The following is a 15025-nucleotide window of genomic DNA, read 5'->3' on the forward strand; positions in this document are numbered from 1 at the left end:
AGCCTCAAACAGCATTTTGTTCTTTTTCCTCCTAGTACAGGGAAACTCAGTTTCTCGCTAAGCTACATCCCCAGCAGTTTTTTTCAGGAGGCTTTGTGAGATCAAGGCCAACTACAATACAGAGTGAGTCCTTGTTTCACACAAACGAACAAGAACAAAACAGGTGTCACCGCGTTGCTGAGCTGCCCGGTAGGGCCTGACCTTGCAGTCCTCTTGCTTCAGCCTCCCGGAGCACAAGGACTGCAGGTGTGCGGCCTAAAGCCTGGCCCAGTATTCTGTTCTCAATACAGGAACCAATGTTTAAGCACAAAATCTTTAACTGGAGTGTTCAGCCCAACTAATTAACAAAAGCTATAAAATGCTGCAATACTGATGATATAAAAGCTACCAAAACTCTGTAACGATAACAAAGATAACCAAGCTTTGGCTTCCTGGTCCAGTCGTTTGCCTTGCGAGAACATCACTGAGACCCCAGACTCCTTCACTGTCCCAGCACTGTGGCATCTGCTCTCTATGTTTTCTGTCTATCATAGTCCCCAACCATCTTCTTGATGTGTGATAATTTGCTCTTCAGTTGTTTGCAGTAATTCCTCTTACTTCTGTAATCTGCTGACTAAAGAGGGGGGAAAATGAATCACAGAAATTCAAGTGAATTAAAATAGCTCCGCTGAGAACGCACAGGTAAATTTAAAAAAGGAACTTTAGTCGAAATTTTACTATATGCCTCTTTGAAACTTTTATTTAGGGGTCAGGAAGATAGCTCAGTAGAATACGCATTTGCCTGGCAAGCACAAGGGCCTGAGTTCAATCCCCGGTTCCACCAAAAAACAAAACAAAAACTTTTATTTAAAATTATGGTTTGTAATTCACAAAAATTTAATATAGAAATCTTTAAAAATGTTTTAGGAAAAAAATTAATACTTAAAAAAAAATGTAGGTCAATAATGACTGATATGACAGGTAGCACAAAAACACAGAGGACCAGGCGCTGCTCACACTGAGGGCCTATAAACTGGCCTAGTCCTGGGGACACTGCCTGGCAGAATGTCCTGAGCTGGGCACACACACGACCACTGGCCTTGCAACCCTGCTCAGAAGGCTGCATCTATCAAGTGTGTGGATGGTTACAGAATACTAATTTATGTTTACTCATGAAACACAACACCTCACACCAAAAAAAATAAATGAACCACAACTATATTCTAGAACATGACTGGATTTTAGAAATAATCCTGGACCCAAAAAGTCACGTATGAAATACATGCTATGTGAGTCCATTAATATGAAGTCAAGGTCAACAAACTCCATTTATGTATGTCAAGAAAACTCTAAGAACTGGAGAGAGTAAAATGGGATTGCTAGGACACAAGGACACTGCTTTTTTCTGGGCTTGGTGTCAGCAATACAGGTGCACAGTCATGTTGTGAAAATGTGCCAAGTATACAATTTCATTTCTGCACTTTTCTGAATATATACTTTAAGAAAAACCAAAAAACTTTTGGCTAGGCATGATGGGGCATGCCTAACATCCCAGTACTCTGAAGCATGAGACACGACGGCTGCCTTGAGTTCAAGGCCAGCCTGGGCTACATGGTACGTTTGAGAACAGCCAGAACTACACAGCGAGACCCTGTCTCCAAAAAAAAAAAAAAAAAGCTAAAAAAATACTTTCTGGAAAATTAGTATAGGTTGTAGCTCTAAATGTGGAATTAAAGCTCCAACTATTCACAGTGTTTATACTGAAATTATAGGACCTTTTATCTATAATCAGTGATTGTACTTATCACTTTGTGTGATAAGTATTCGTAGCCATCCTACAAGTTAAATAAAAAACAGACCTAAATTCTTCCTAAAAGAATCTTGCAATTGGGGCCGGGGAGATGGCTCAGTGGAATAAGTGCTTTCCTGGCAAGCGCAGAGGACTGAGTTCAATCCCTGGTTCCACCAAAAAAAAAAAAAAGAATCTTGCAATCGAGGATACTTACTCGTTTAACTTGCTTTAGTCTGTTGTATTCATCTGCAGCAGCCTATCAATGAGAAACACAAGGGAATATATTTAGTGGAGCACTAAGAATAATAATTCACTTTATTTTGTCTTGTTTTTGAGGCACAGTCTCATTGTGTAATTAAGCTTGGCCCTGAACTCACTATGTAGCCCAGACTGGTCTGAAACTCACAGTAATCCTCCTTCCTAAGCCTTCTGAGTGCTGGGATTACAGGCATGCATCACCATGCTAACATTCTGTGTGTGTGTGTGTGTGTGTGTGTGTGTGTGTGTGTGTGGTCTTTTTTTTTTTTTTTTTTTTCGGAACCAGGGATTGAACTCAGGCCCTTGTGCTTGCCAGGCAAGCGCTTATTCTACTGAGCCATCTCCCCAGCCCCTGTGTGGTCTTTCTGAGACAAGATCTCTTTACTATGCAGTTCACACTGACCTTGAGCTCACTTTGTAGTCCAGGCTTCTCTCGAACTCTTGATGATCATCCTGTCTCAGTCACCCAAGTGCTAGGATTACAGACAGGCATGCACCTCTACACCTGGCCTCTGCTAACATTTTTTTTTTTTTTTCTTTTTAACATTCTTGGGGCCGGGGAGATGGCTCAGTGGAATAAGCGCTTGCCAGGGAAGCACTAATTCCACTGAGCCATCTCCCCGGCCCAGAAAAAACATTCTTGATGTTGTGCTTTGTAGGCAACAGTGACAGTTTCTGGTATAAACACAAGGGTCTAGACCTTGTAAAGCTCTTAAAACTCTTATGGCCACCTGGATGGCCTCAAAGAGTCATTGCATAGCCATTTCCCATACTGTATCTCTCCTTCCCATCACATAGGCAGGTAACTATTTGTTCTGTTACCTATTTTACTCCCATGCCAGGCCACATGCACGATGACATCACAAGTCTTTTCTAAAGCACAGAACTGACCTGGCTTTATCCCACTGTAGCAGTGGGCTAAGTTGGTTTTTTTTTTTTTTTTTTTTTTTTATCTTTTTGAGACAGGGTTTCCCTATGCAGTTCAAACTGGCCTTGAGCTTATTTTGTAGCCCAGGCTGGTCTCTCAAAGCGATCTTCCTGCCTCAGCCTTCCAAATTCTGTGGTTACAGGCATGTGCCACCATGTCCAGCTCCCCATTAACTTTCTACTCGTGCAGTTTCCTGCATTTCTATTCTCTGTGACCATCATTTATCATTCTTTATATATGTATGTATGTATATATATATATTTTTTTTTTTTTTGGTGCGGAACCAGAGATTGAACTCAGGCCCTTGCGCTTGCCAGGGAAGCGCTTATTCCACTGAGCCATCTCCCTAGCCCCTTTCATTTATCATTCTTAAAAAACAAAATTAGGTATGTTAATGCTTCAAGATTTCTACCATGTTTTCCTTCTGGCTACAATCCTGTACCTTCTCAACAGTAACTGCTCAGTGAAGCATCCCCAAGGTCTCCACGTGTCCAGCCAACTTTATGCCTTCCGCATGTACTGCATTAGATAATGCTTCCTACAGTTCATGTGAACACAGCATCAGTCACATTGCCCAAGTTGTTCAGACGTCAGTTTCTCTCTTAGAATATTAAGTTTTTTAAGCCAGGCATGGTGGCACATACCTGTAATACCAGCACCTAAGATGCTGAGGAAGGAGGATCACTGTGAGTTTGAGGACAGCCTGGCTACATAGTGAGACCTTCCCTCAAAAGAGAAAAACATGTTTTTGGTTAGAAGACACAAGATTTTATCTGTCTCTCTAACATCAGCACTTCTAGGGCTGGCCAAATAGCAGATCAAAGTGCTTGCAAGCAGGTGTGGACTGGGCATGTGGCGCAAGAGGCACGCTCCTATAATCCCAGCTCTTGGGAGGCTGTAAACAGGAGGATCACTACGAGTCCAATCTAGTAGTGAGACCCTGAACACCCTGAAGACCCTTCCCTAAAATACAAAAAACAAGAAAAACAAACACTTCTACATCATCAAAGATATAAGTGACCAATATGTGTAAACTAAAGCCAGCATAGTCATTCATGTCTGTTAGCTCAGCACTATAGGAGGCGGAAGCAGAAGGATCACATGTTTAAGCCTAGCCTGGAAAATTCAGCAAAGCTTTATCTTGAAACAAAGCTGGGGATATAGTTTAATGTGGAAGTTCTCGGATATAGTTTAATGTGGAAGTTCTCTGTTTAACCCCTAACCCACCCTTAACCCCAAACATTAACTAAAATTAAAAACAAAAAAAGGTGCCGGGTGTGGTGGTGCACACTGTAATCTTAGTACTCAGGAGTCAGAGGCAAGAGGATCGCCGTGAGTTGGAGGCCAGCCTAGGCTACACAAGGGAATCCAGGGCCAGCCGAGACTACATAATGAGGCTCTATCTTAAAAAGTAAAAGCTGGGGCTGGTGAGATGGCTCAGTGGTCTAAAGCACCTACTTAGAACAAGCTTAGCAAAGCACAAGGGACCGGGGTTCAATCCCCAGCACCACATGCCAGCCAGCCCTGCCCCCTGGTGGGCTGAGCTGGCCACACACATAAATAAATAAAATAAAATAAATTTAAAAAAACAGGAGGATCATTATAAAAAAAAAAGTAAAAGTTAAAAAATGTTATGACAATATCATATATCATACAGAAACCACATACCACAAATAAACTACCAAAGAAACAAATATTTTAAAACTAAAAGCAGAGCACCTTAATTAAACCTGCAGAGTAGCTAATAAAATGAGTATGATGTTCCACTAAACATATGAAGTGAGAGGAAAAAGTAGCAAAGGCAGTTCATTTTTCAGGCACTAGTGGGCTGTGGGCCCGGCTAGCCCTCTAGCGGGCTCCAGCGGGAATGCAGTCCACGTCCTCGGGCAGGGTGGGTCTGCAACAAAAGATACACACAGCCCGCAGGTCAGCAGAGAAGCAGATAAAAGTACAAAACTGCAAAAATGGCCGGGAGATGGCTCAGTAGAATAAGTGCTTCGCTGGCAAGCACAAGAGCCTGAGTTCAATCCTCGGTTCTGGAAAAAAAAAAAAAAACAAAAACCTGCAAAAATGCCAGTGTCTCACTGCTCCTACTGGGTGCAGGAGAAATTCTTCGAAGTCGATCGCAGGGGCTTCTCATAAGTAAAACACAGCACAACAATAAAACTGAAAATTGTGCAGCTATTTCTTTCCTTCCTGTCTTTCTTCTTTTTTTTTTTTTTTTTTTGGTGGAACCGGGGATTGAACTCAGGCCCTTGTGTTTGCCAGGGAAGCACTTATTCCACTGAGCCATCTCTCTGGCCCTTTTTTTTTTTTTTTTTTTTGTATTTAGTACTGGGTCTACAGGGTCTCACTACAGAGATCAGACTCGTAGTGACACTCCTGTTTTCAGCCTCCCAAGTGCTGGGATTACAGGCATACACCACCAGACCCAGTCTCAACTGCAGTCTCTGTGTGCCCCGGGGGTGGGACCTAAGCAGGCGCTTTAATCCACTGAGCTATCTCCAGCCCTGTGCAGCTATTTTCACAGGTAAAGCTCTTAACTGCAGCCTCTATGTGCTACATACTCTCCTGCACAAAGGCTTTCATATTGTATTTTGAGGGTTTTCCACTGGCTGGATCGAGGGCAGTATGCTGTCCTGTACATCTGCATAGCTTCTCTATTGAGTTTTTTTTTTTTTCTATTGAGTTTTTTATATAAAGAACAATGTTCTTATTATCAATTGAAAAGTAGTGTTTTGTTTTTTGGGCTTTTTTTTTTTTTAATTTTAGGGAAGGGTCTACAGGGTGTTCAGGATCTCACTACTCGATCAGACTCATAGTGATCTGCCAGTTTACAGCCTTCCAAGAGCTGGGATTACAGGCACATGCCACTTGCACCACCACGCCCAGTCTCAATTGCCCTCTCAGCACGCCCTGGGGGCAAGGCCAGCATGGCAGGCCTGGGGATCAAACACCCAGGCCCTGTGCCTGCTTGCAGGTGCTTTAATCCACTGAGCTATTTGGCTGGCTCTAGTGTGACTATTTTAAAATAATCGATAGATACACATTGAGAGACAACCATTTATAATTCTCAACTCTATTAACACACGTTGCAATTTGGAAATACTTTGAATTTTGAAATCACAATTTTTTTATTATTTATTTATTTATTCAGTCTTTTTGAGACAGGGTCTCACTATGCAGTTCAGGCTGGCCTTGAGCTCATTTTATAGTTCCAGGTTGGTCTTGAACTCACAATGATCCTCCTCTCTTACCCTCCTGAATGCTGGGATTACAGGTGTGCACCACCACACCTGGCTCTGAAGTTACAGTTTTATGATAACTATCAAAATTTTTTTACTTTCTTTTTCTGAGGCAGGGTCTTGTTATATAGTTTAGGCTGGCTTCAAACTTGTAGTGATTCTTTGCCTCTGTCTCCCAAGTGCTGGGGTTATAGGTGTGTGCCACCATTCCTGGTTTACTAGCAAAATTTTATACATCATTGTAAATGATACATAGATGAAAAGTCAAATTCTATGCAACACACAAATATCAAGCTTGAGCTTACCATGTACTCTTCACTTTCTTCTCTATAGTCGTCCAATTCTTTATCTAAACGAGAAAGTTCTTTGTTGATCTCATCAAGTTCTGCTTGTAAGCTCTTGTATTCCTGAAGGCCACTGTCAAAGTTTCTCTTATAGAGCTGTCTTTGCTGATCTGAAGTGATGGGTGGATACTCCCTAAGAATTAAGAGAGAACAAGGGCTGAGAATATAGCTCAGTGGCACAAGCACCTGCACGCACAGCAAACACAAAGGTCTTGAGTTTGATTCTCAGCAGCCCCCCCATAAAGAATTGAGAAATATGTATCTCCTTAGCAGATATTTAATGCAGTGTTCTTCAAAGATTATAAAACTGATGGAGTGTAGAATATGGCATTCTAGTTGTGGTGGTGGTGATGGTGGTGGTGGTGATGCTGCTGCTGCTGCTGATGATGATTAGGGGAAGGAAGGAGGATACAAATAACTTCTACTAAGAATGATTCTACTTTTTCTGGGTGTGGTGGCACATGCCTGTATTCCCAGCACTCAGGAGGATGAGGCAGGAGGGTCATTGTGAGTTTGAGGCCAGTCCGTAAGTTCAAAGCCAGCCTGAACTACGTTAAGAGAAATCTGTCTCAAAAAAACAAATTATGCCTTTGGGCTGCAGATGTAGCTCAGTGACAGAGTGCTTGCCTCATATATACAAAGAATTACATTTGTTGTGTTACTGCTCACATTCTCATTCTTTTTAACTACTTCACGTAACTTTCAGAAATCAAGTTGAAAATGATTTATGAAATTTAAGAGGGCTACAGATATAGCTCAATGGCATAAGCACCTGCCTGGTAAGAACAAGGTCCCAAGTTCGCTCCCTGGTACCAAAAAACAAAAAGAAAAAATTTAAGGTCAAAGTCATAAGAACTCTTTATTTTCTAACACAACATCACATGGTAATGGGGTACTTGTATTTACAATCTTTAGTTGAATTCTGGAACACAAAACTTGTTTTGATTGTACAATCCAGCACTGGCTGTTTCCTGTCCCTACCTACAGTTTTCAGAGTGGCTTATTTATTTTTCGTCTTGTTTTTCCTAAGTGGAAATAGCTTATTTTGTCATTTCATTATAAAAGCAGACATTCAAAATGTATAGATATGAGCTAGGGAATGTAGCTTGGTGGTGCAGCAGGTGCTTAGCATAGGCAAGGCCCTGGGTTCAACCTCTATCACATACACGAAAGGTACATATACAACACTGCTTCTGCTGGGAATGGTGGCACACGCCTATAACCCCAGCACATGGGAGGGTGCGGCAGGAGGATCACTGTGAGATTAAGGCCAACTTGGGTTACACAGTAAATTTTTTTTAATTAATTAATTAATTTATTTATTTAGTGTGTGTATGTGTGGCCAGCTCAGCCCACCAGGGGGCGGGGCTGGCTGGCATGTGGTGCTGGGGATTGAACCGCGGTCCCTGTGCTTTTGTTTAGCTTAGCTTGTTCTAAGTAGGTGCTTTAGACCACTGAGCCATCTCACCAGCCCCTACACAGTAAATTGAAGGCCAGCCTACACAGAACTATGTAGGGAGAGCCTCTCTAAAAAACAAAAAACCCTATGCCTGCATTCATTCATGCATGTGGTCCTGCAGATAAAACTTTAGGGCTTCTGCCCTGAGCTACACCTCTAGCCTTTAAAACCTTTTTAGACAGGGTCCTGCTAAGTTGCCCAGGCCAGGCCAGACCCTCCACGCCCTGCTTTAGCTCCAGGGTGCTGGGTTGACAAGCCCTGCCGCACCAGACCTGGCACACACGCTAACTGCAGAAATAACCTAAAAAGTCATTAAAGTATGAAGAAAAATTGGAATTCGGTATCACTTGTTCCTCTGAATATATTAGCTACTCCTTGCATAGAAGGCGATGCTACTAACCCACAACTACTGAGAAAATACTCTGACAGTTTCACAGGACCAAGATTCTTCAAAGCAATGTGAAATTTCAAAACTTAGATCTAAGAACTGGCCTAATATCTTCATTTTTTTTTAAATTTTATTTATTTGTGTGTGTGTGTGTGTGTGTGTGTGTGTGTGGCCAGCTCAGCCCACCAGGGGGCGGGGCTGGCTGGCATGTGGTGCTGGGGATTGAACCACCATCCCTGTGCTTTGACTAAGCTGGTTCTAAATTGGTGCTTTAGACCACTGAGCCATCTCACCAGCCCCCAATATCTTCATTTTAATGAGGGAAAAAGAATACATGATTTGATCAAAAGGAAAACAAAACTTTAGGGTTTCTCAGAGATTTCAGTTAAAACCTTCATGATACAAATTAGACAAGTATGTTTACAGACAGGTGTCTAAAGCAGGCCAAAAGGTCTTTGGCAGAGGGAAGATGAGGTTCCAGGATGTCACTGAATGGGGCTGTCAAGCCCCATCGAAGGATTTGATTAACCACCACTCACACCAGGAAGGTTTCAGATCTGTGTCCCAGTGCTCAAGACACTTAGGCATGAAAAGGCCACACAGCACACCCCCACGTGCGACAGATCAGAACAAACCAGTAACACAAAGGAACTGAACCTTGGCCAGGACACTAACTGTTACCTCAGTTGTTTACAGAATTGTTTACTCAAGTTCTATGGATTAAACTTTAAAAGACTCTCTGGCCAGGCATGGTGGCACATGCCTGTAATCCCAGAACTTCAGAGGCTGAGGCAGGAGGCCCTTGTGTGTTCTAGACCAGCCTGGGCTACAAATGAGCTCAAGGACAGCCTGAACTGTGTAGCCAGACCCTGTCTGAAAAAGAAAAAAAAATGGAAAGAAACTCAGCTTTATTGTGAAAGCTTAAGAGTAACTGCCGAAGGAAAGCCCTGGCACACTCCTCTGGCAATTTGATAGAACAAAATTCCTCTATATTTATATTTGTTTAAATAACCTCGTGGGTTGCTTCTGGCAGAGGAGCACTGGTGATGGTAGTTAGCCATTTCATGGGAAGCTGAAGTACACAAAAGACATGCTTACACCAAACAGATCCCCTCTGCTTCCAACTTTATGACAAAAGGATGCTGTGGAAACAACACAGCACAATGAGCTTCCTCCAGTCCTGGGTGATGAAGAATGAAGTCACCACCAGCCCCAGGTTCAGAGGCAACAACCACAAAGCTGGCTGGTCAGTTACTAACAAAGTGCGAGGGGCTCGAGGCAGAGGAGAGGAGCACTACCTGATCCAGTCCTCCTCCAGCTCATCGCAGGACTCGCCGCCGGTTGTGTAGTCTGTTTCATAGTGGTCCTGCTCTGCTCGCTTCGGCTTGCCTGCTTTTCCCTTCACGGGAGCTCTCTTTGAAGGTGTCTCCAGGTTACTGGTGCTACTGTACCGAGGCTGCCGGAAGTCATCCACAGGGGAGGTCAGCGGAAGCTCCTGCACCACTTCAGGTACCCTAAGAGAGCATGGGCAGTGTTCAGTAATCACGGAGCAGGAGCAGCTCTGCCAGCACTCTGTACTGATAAAAGGCAGCAACCAGAAGCAGCCAGAGAGAGACATCTCCGCCCAGGTAGGGTCACTCAAGGAGTCCAAGAGTTCCCTGCATTCCCTTATGCACCAGCCCAGAACTCTCTAATGCAGCACACAAGTGGCTGTCCAGTTCTGATTGGAGGCCTTTTTTTTTTCTTCGCAGTACTGACAATGGAACCCAGGCCCTGGGTGCCCCCACACCACACCCATTGCTCTTTCACCTTTGTTCTGCAACCTCCATGAGCACATGGACTTGGTATTCTCAGAACTACACCCCCAGCACTCCAGGGAGGAACAGTTTTGAACTTCAAAGCCAAGGGATCTCAGATTTCATTTTAGGAAGTTCAAGCTGTCTTATCAGAGTTCTTTACCTGCATTGTGCCAGGCTTACTCTGCAAAAGGCTGTCAGGAAAACAAAAACCATGATTCTTTTTAACTGGTTCTTCCAGTTCCACAGAATGCCATGCAGGGAAGAGGATGCAGCTTATCTGACTAAGAGATAAGGGCTTTGTAATATTAATTTTAGACTACCATCTATCAGTTCTCATCTGAAGATAGAAGTTTAAAAAATAAAAAACCTAGGGGCCAGGGAGATGGCTCAGTGGACTAAGAGCCTGCCTGGCCAGCACAAGGGCCTGAGTTCAATCCCCGGTTCTGCCAAAAAATAAAAAAATAAAATAGAATAAAATAAAAAACCTAAAAAGCTAAACTAAAAATTTGTAGTATAAAGGATGAAAGAATTTAGTATTCTAAAAATTGCATGAATCTTGAAGCTATGTAAAATAAATGTATGGGTTAACATTACAGCATTGTTCTAGTGTAATTATTTATTTAACATTGCATCAGATAAACATTCTTAGTGTGAGCATGAAAACAAAGTAACACGGAAATAAAACACCAAGAGCTGGGGAAGGTATAAATTATTTCCGAGTACCAGAGACAGTTTGTTTTCTTCTGTACTAGAATGGTAAGAAGAGAAATGAAAAGCCCAAAGAAAAAGGCTAAAATTTTCTAAGTATGAGCCTTGCTATTCAAATAAACTGTGAAAAGATGTCTATAGCTCCCTGCCCCCTTTCTATGTCCAACTTATAGAAATCAACTTCAGCTTTACCTACTAGGTATACTGGGGTTTTTTGTTTGTTGATTTTATTTTAGAGAATAAGGGTGCTCACGGTCTCACTACTAGATCAGACTCATAGTGATTCTCCTGTTTACAGCCTCCCAAGAGCTGGGATTACAGGTACACACCACCACACCCAGTTTCAACTGCCATCTCAGCATGCCCTGGGGTGAGGCCAGCACAGCAGGCCTGGGGATTGAACCCCCGGTCCCTGCACTTGCTTGTAGGCACTTTAATCCACTGAGCTATTTGGCCAGCCCTGGCATACTGTTTTTCAGGTGATCCAGAGACTGATTTCCACAGTCTTAGGTTAGTAATCACACTTAATTTCTTGTAGAGCCTCAAAATTTTGGGGAAGGTATGTGTAGTTGGGGGTGAAAGTTGTATTTATTTTTTCTTTTTAAACTTATTCAGGTAATAAGTGGCTTTTTGTGCTGTTAATGTTACTTCTAACAGAGGGAAAATTACTTTTTCCCTCTGTTAGAAGTTAATGTTACTTTCTAACATTAGAAAGTTAATGTTACTTTCTCCCTGAGTCAATGATTAATAAGTTCCTAGACATGCTGCCAGCTACTGTGCTTACTGCTTTGAAGTTGAAAACATAACCTTCTGAATGCAGTGAGTCTGCCTGAAGAGTGATGATCTCAAAGGGAATAAACTAAAGGACAACTGAAATTAGAAAAGGGAGTGGGGGGAAACCAAGGCAAACCTCTTGCCAGAATTAGATACCGGTGATAGGTTCCAGCAGTACAAACTGCTAAATTATCATGGCCCTGATCCAACATAGCTGAATCCCCAAAACAACAGCTTATCTGCCCAACAACCATGTCCTCTTTCTTCCCCACCTCAGTCCTAGATACCTTTCTGTTCCACAAGGGAGACCGGATCAGCTCCTTAGGTGTCACTAAACCTGCCCCTCAAGCTCTGCCCCTATCAAGAGTCCATAAAATCTCAGCCTTCCAGTCTTAGGTCAGAGGATCCTCCCTGCTTCCGATCCTCTCTGTGTCATCCTCAATGAGGTTTCTACCCCACTTTCTTTTAGTTCTGCTTCTCTGCTGTCACTCAAACACTTAAGAACTCGTATGATAAATCTTTACCTTGGAAATTTTACATCTCTCCTCTTTCTATATCCTTTAAAACACCACACAGTACACAGTTGATCTAGTAAGAAACAGTGTTTAGCAAGAGAAGTACTTCAAAGTTGTTATGGTAGGGGTGCAGCTCAGTGGTAAAGCACTTGCCTAGCATGTACAAGGACCTGGGCTCCGTCCCTAACACCGCAATAAAATCATATAATGAATTAGGAGTTGGGGAGTGCATGTAGTTTCAGTAACCTCCAAACTGACTTTTAGCGCCAAGTCCTACTCCAAGCCAGCAGAGGTAAGCACTCTGTTTCCCAGCCCCCTTCCCAGGAGGCTCCTCTCCTCACCTAGATACCCTCACCTTTGCCTGCTCTCTGAGCTCCAGAGGTTCTCACTTTTGCTCACACATTGTCCTCCACCCACCTCTGCTGCTGCTGCCTTGGCCTGACCTAGTGTGGTGGTTGTACACTGTCACCCACCTTTGTTTTTGTTTTGGTGGAACCAGGGATTGAACTCAGGCCCTTGCGCTTGCCAGGCACATGCTTATTCTACTGAGCTATCTCCCAGGCCCCTTGTTTTGTTTTTTAAGACCCAATCTTGCTATATAGTTCAGGCTGGTGTTGAACTCACTGTTACCCAGACTGGCCTCCGACTTGCAGCAATCTTCCTGCCTCGGCCTCCAGAGTGATGGGATCACAGGTGCTCCCCACACTGGCTGCTCTTCTGCCTTTGTTTTGCAACCTCCATGAGAATGCAGACTTGGTATTTATTCTCAGGAACACCTGACTCAGTTATTGTGCAAATGACAGGTGTCTAAGGTAATTACTAAACTGAAAACAGATTCTCAAGAATCCTCCTACAAAGACACACAGTATTGGTGTTGGAAGAGAAACACACAATACGTGTCCAGCAGCACCACCACAGCCAGAAAGATGTCTGCTGTATGTACACAGAGCACTTGGGGGCTGCTACCATTACTGGGGAGTACACAGAGCCTGTTTGACCAGAGAGCTCCTTCTCCTGGACAAGAAGATGGGTGACCATGAGCAGGAAGGGCTGGTGAGGATCTTCTGGGTACATGAGCTTTCAAAAAGGAGATTTCACCTTCCAAGCAGTGGCCTGGAACAGCGGTGCAGCTTGGGGACTGCAGATGGCCATCCTGCCCCCACGGGGCTCTACTGAGAAGAAAGCCCATTGAGTGACCACACGCAAGAGCCTGCTCTTCTGAGTCTCTGGATCATACTAGCTGCAGCTCTGAGCCTCGTGGGAGCCAATACATTTCTCTATTTGCTTACACTAGCTTAAACTAGGTTTCTCCAACCCAAAGAACTTGCCTAAATGTCCACCAGATCATCTGACCAGCCTACTGTTAGCAAATAATGGCCCCATTTGACAGAGTAGACCCAGCCTGTCCTGAAGGCTCCAAGTACAGCAGCATTCTACTACTTGATTTATAAACCTCACGAAATTCTTCTGTCTCTTGTTGCAGGATTAATTCTAACTGGAAAACTGCCTAGAAATCTATGGCATCCGGGGACTGGGGAGATGGCTCAGTGGAATAAGCACTTCCCTGGCAAGCACAAGGGCCTGAGTTCAATCCCCAGTTCCAAAGAAATCTACGGCATCAGACAGGCCACTAGGCAAAAGGAACCACACCTTGAGAGTAATTAGCATAGGAGTCCACTGTGCATCAAGTTCAACATCAGACTATCACATGGCAATAGATATCAAAATAATGATTACCTCAGGGTGGGAGGAGGTGGATTTGTGGGAGACAACAGTACACATTCACTATGAGGCCTCCCCATGCCACACACACCCCTGTAATGTGGAGAATCTGGCCCAGGACAGGAGACGCCAACAGCCGTGGTGTGGGTGTGACGGGAAGCACGTATGTGCTGAAGGCTTGGTCCTGGGTATGGCCACTGTGCGGAGCAACGTCGCCCTTTAGGAGGAGAAGAGCAGTGGGAGGGCTTTCCGCCACCACCAGTGCTGCCCTAGGAAGGGACTGTTTTCAGAGAGCAAGCCCCATCTGGGAACCACCCTGGCTGTAGTTCTGAGGTGTGACCTCTCCTTCCACAGGCGTCCTTGCCATTGACACCTTATGAGGATCAAGAGGTCCTCACCAAAGCTGAGCTCAGGCCAGTCTGTCCCACAAACCTCCAGAGCTGTGAGGTAATGAACCTCCTTTCTGTATAAAGCTAGCCCGCCTCGGTATTCAGTTACAACCATGAAAAACGATCTAGTGCACAAGAATTCTAGAACTCACAGAAAATTTCCTAGATTAATAGCTATATGGGCTGGATGTGGTGGCAGAGGGCTGTGAGCCAGCACTTGGGAGGCTAAGGCAGGAGGATTGCTGTGAGTTCAAGGCCAGAGTAGCTACAAAGTGAGTTCAAGGCTAACCCAAACTGCCTAGTGAAACCTATGTATGTGGACAGTGTTAATAAACATGCAACCTTCCCTTCTATCTATGCAACCTAGTAATCTCAGGTAAGAGGCTGAAAACCACACTTAACTGTCTCAGAAACTTTCTTCTACCCTCACTGAATGAATCTTCAAAGCTAAAAATATAAAGGGAACACACAGAACTACATTTTTCATATTCTTATAGTAAAAGACAAAAGAAAAAGGAAAAGAAAGACCACACCACACAACCATTCCTTTTAATTAAATCAGCAAGGGAGGGGCTGGAGAGATGGCTCAGTGGTCTAAAGCACCTACTTAGAACAAGCTTAGCAAAGCATCAGGGACGGCGGTTCGATCCCCCAGCACCACATGCCAGCCAGCCCCGCCCCCTGGTGGGCTGAGCTGGCCACACACACACACCATACACTCTCTC

The 15025-nt window shown here is 43.9% G+C and overlaps 1 protein-coding gene across 4 annotated transcripts in view; it reads right to left on the minus strand.

Annotated features, from left to right (window-relative positions):
- Nucleotides 1-292: 292 nt before the first annotated feature.
- Ocln (occludin) overlaps nt 293-15025 on the minus strand; it is an 85906-nt gene continuing 71173 nt past the window's right edge. For 2 of the 4 annotated variants that reach the window (XM_023704017.1, XM_023703946.1), the window contains 4 exons: nt 9692-9907; nt 6508-6679; nt 1986-2027; nt 293-613 (listed from right to left, as the gene is read on the minus strand). In XM_023704017.1, coding sequence (XP_023559785.1) covers nt 512-613; nt 1986-2027; nt 6508-6679; nt 9692-9907 — 532 coding nt within the window. In that variant the 3' untranslated portion in view covers nt 293-511. The remainder of the gene's footprint in view (nt 614-1985; nt 2028-6507; nt 6680-9691; nt 9908-15025) is intronic. The other 2 variants (XM_004623024.2, XM_023704051.1) reach the window with 2 other exon arrangements.

Source organism: Octodon degus, unplaced genomic scaffold (genome assembly GCF_000260255.1).
Source record: "Octodon degus isolate 3935 unplaced genomic scaffold, OctDeg1.0 scaffold00001, whole genome shotgun sequence".
Lineage (NCBI taxonomy): Eukaryota > Metazoa > Chordata > Mammalia > Rodentia > Octodontidae > Octodon > Octodon degus.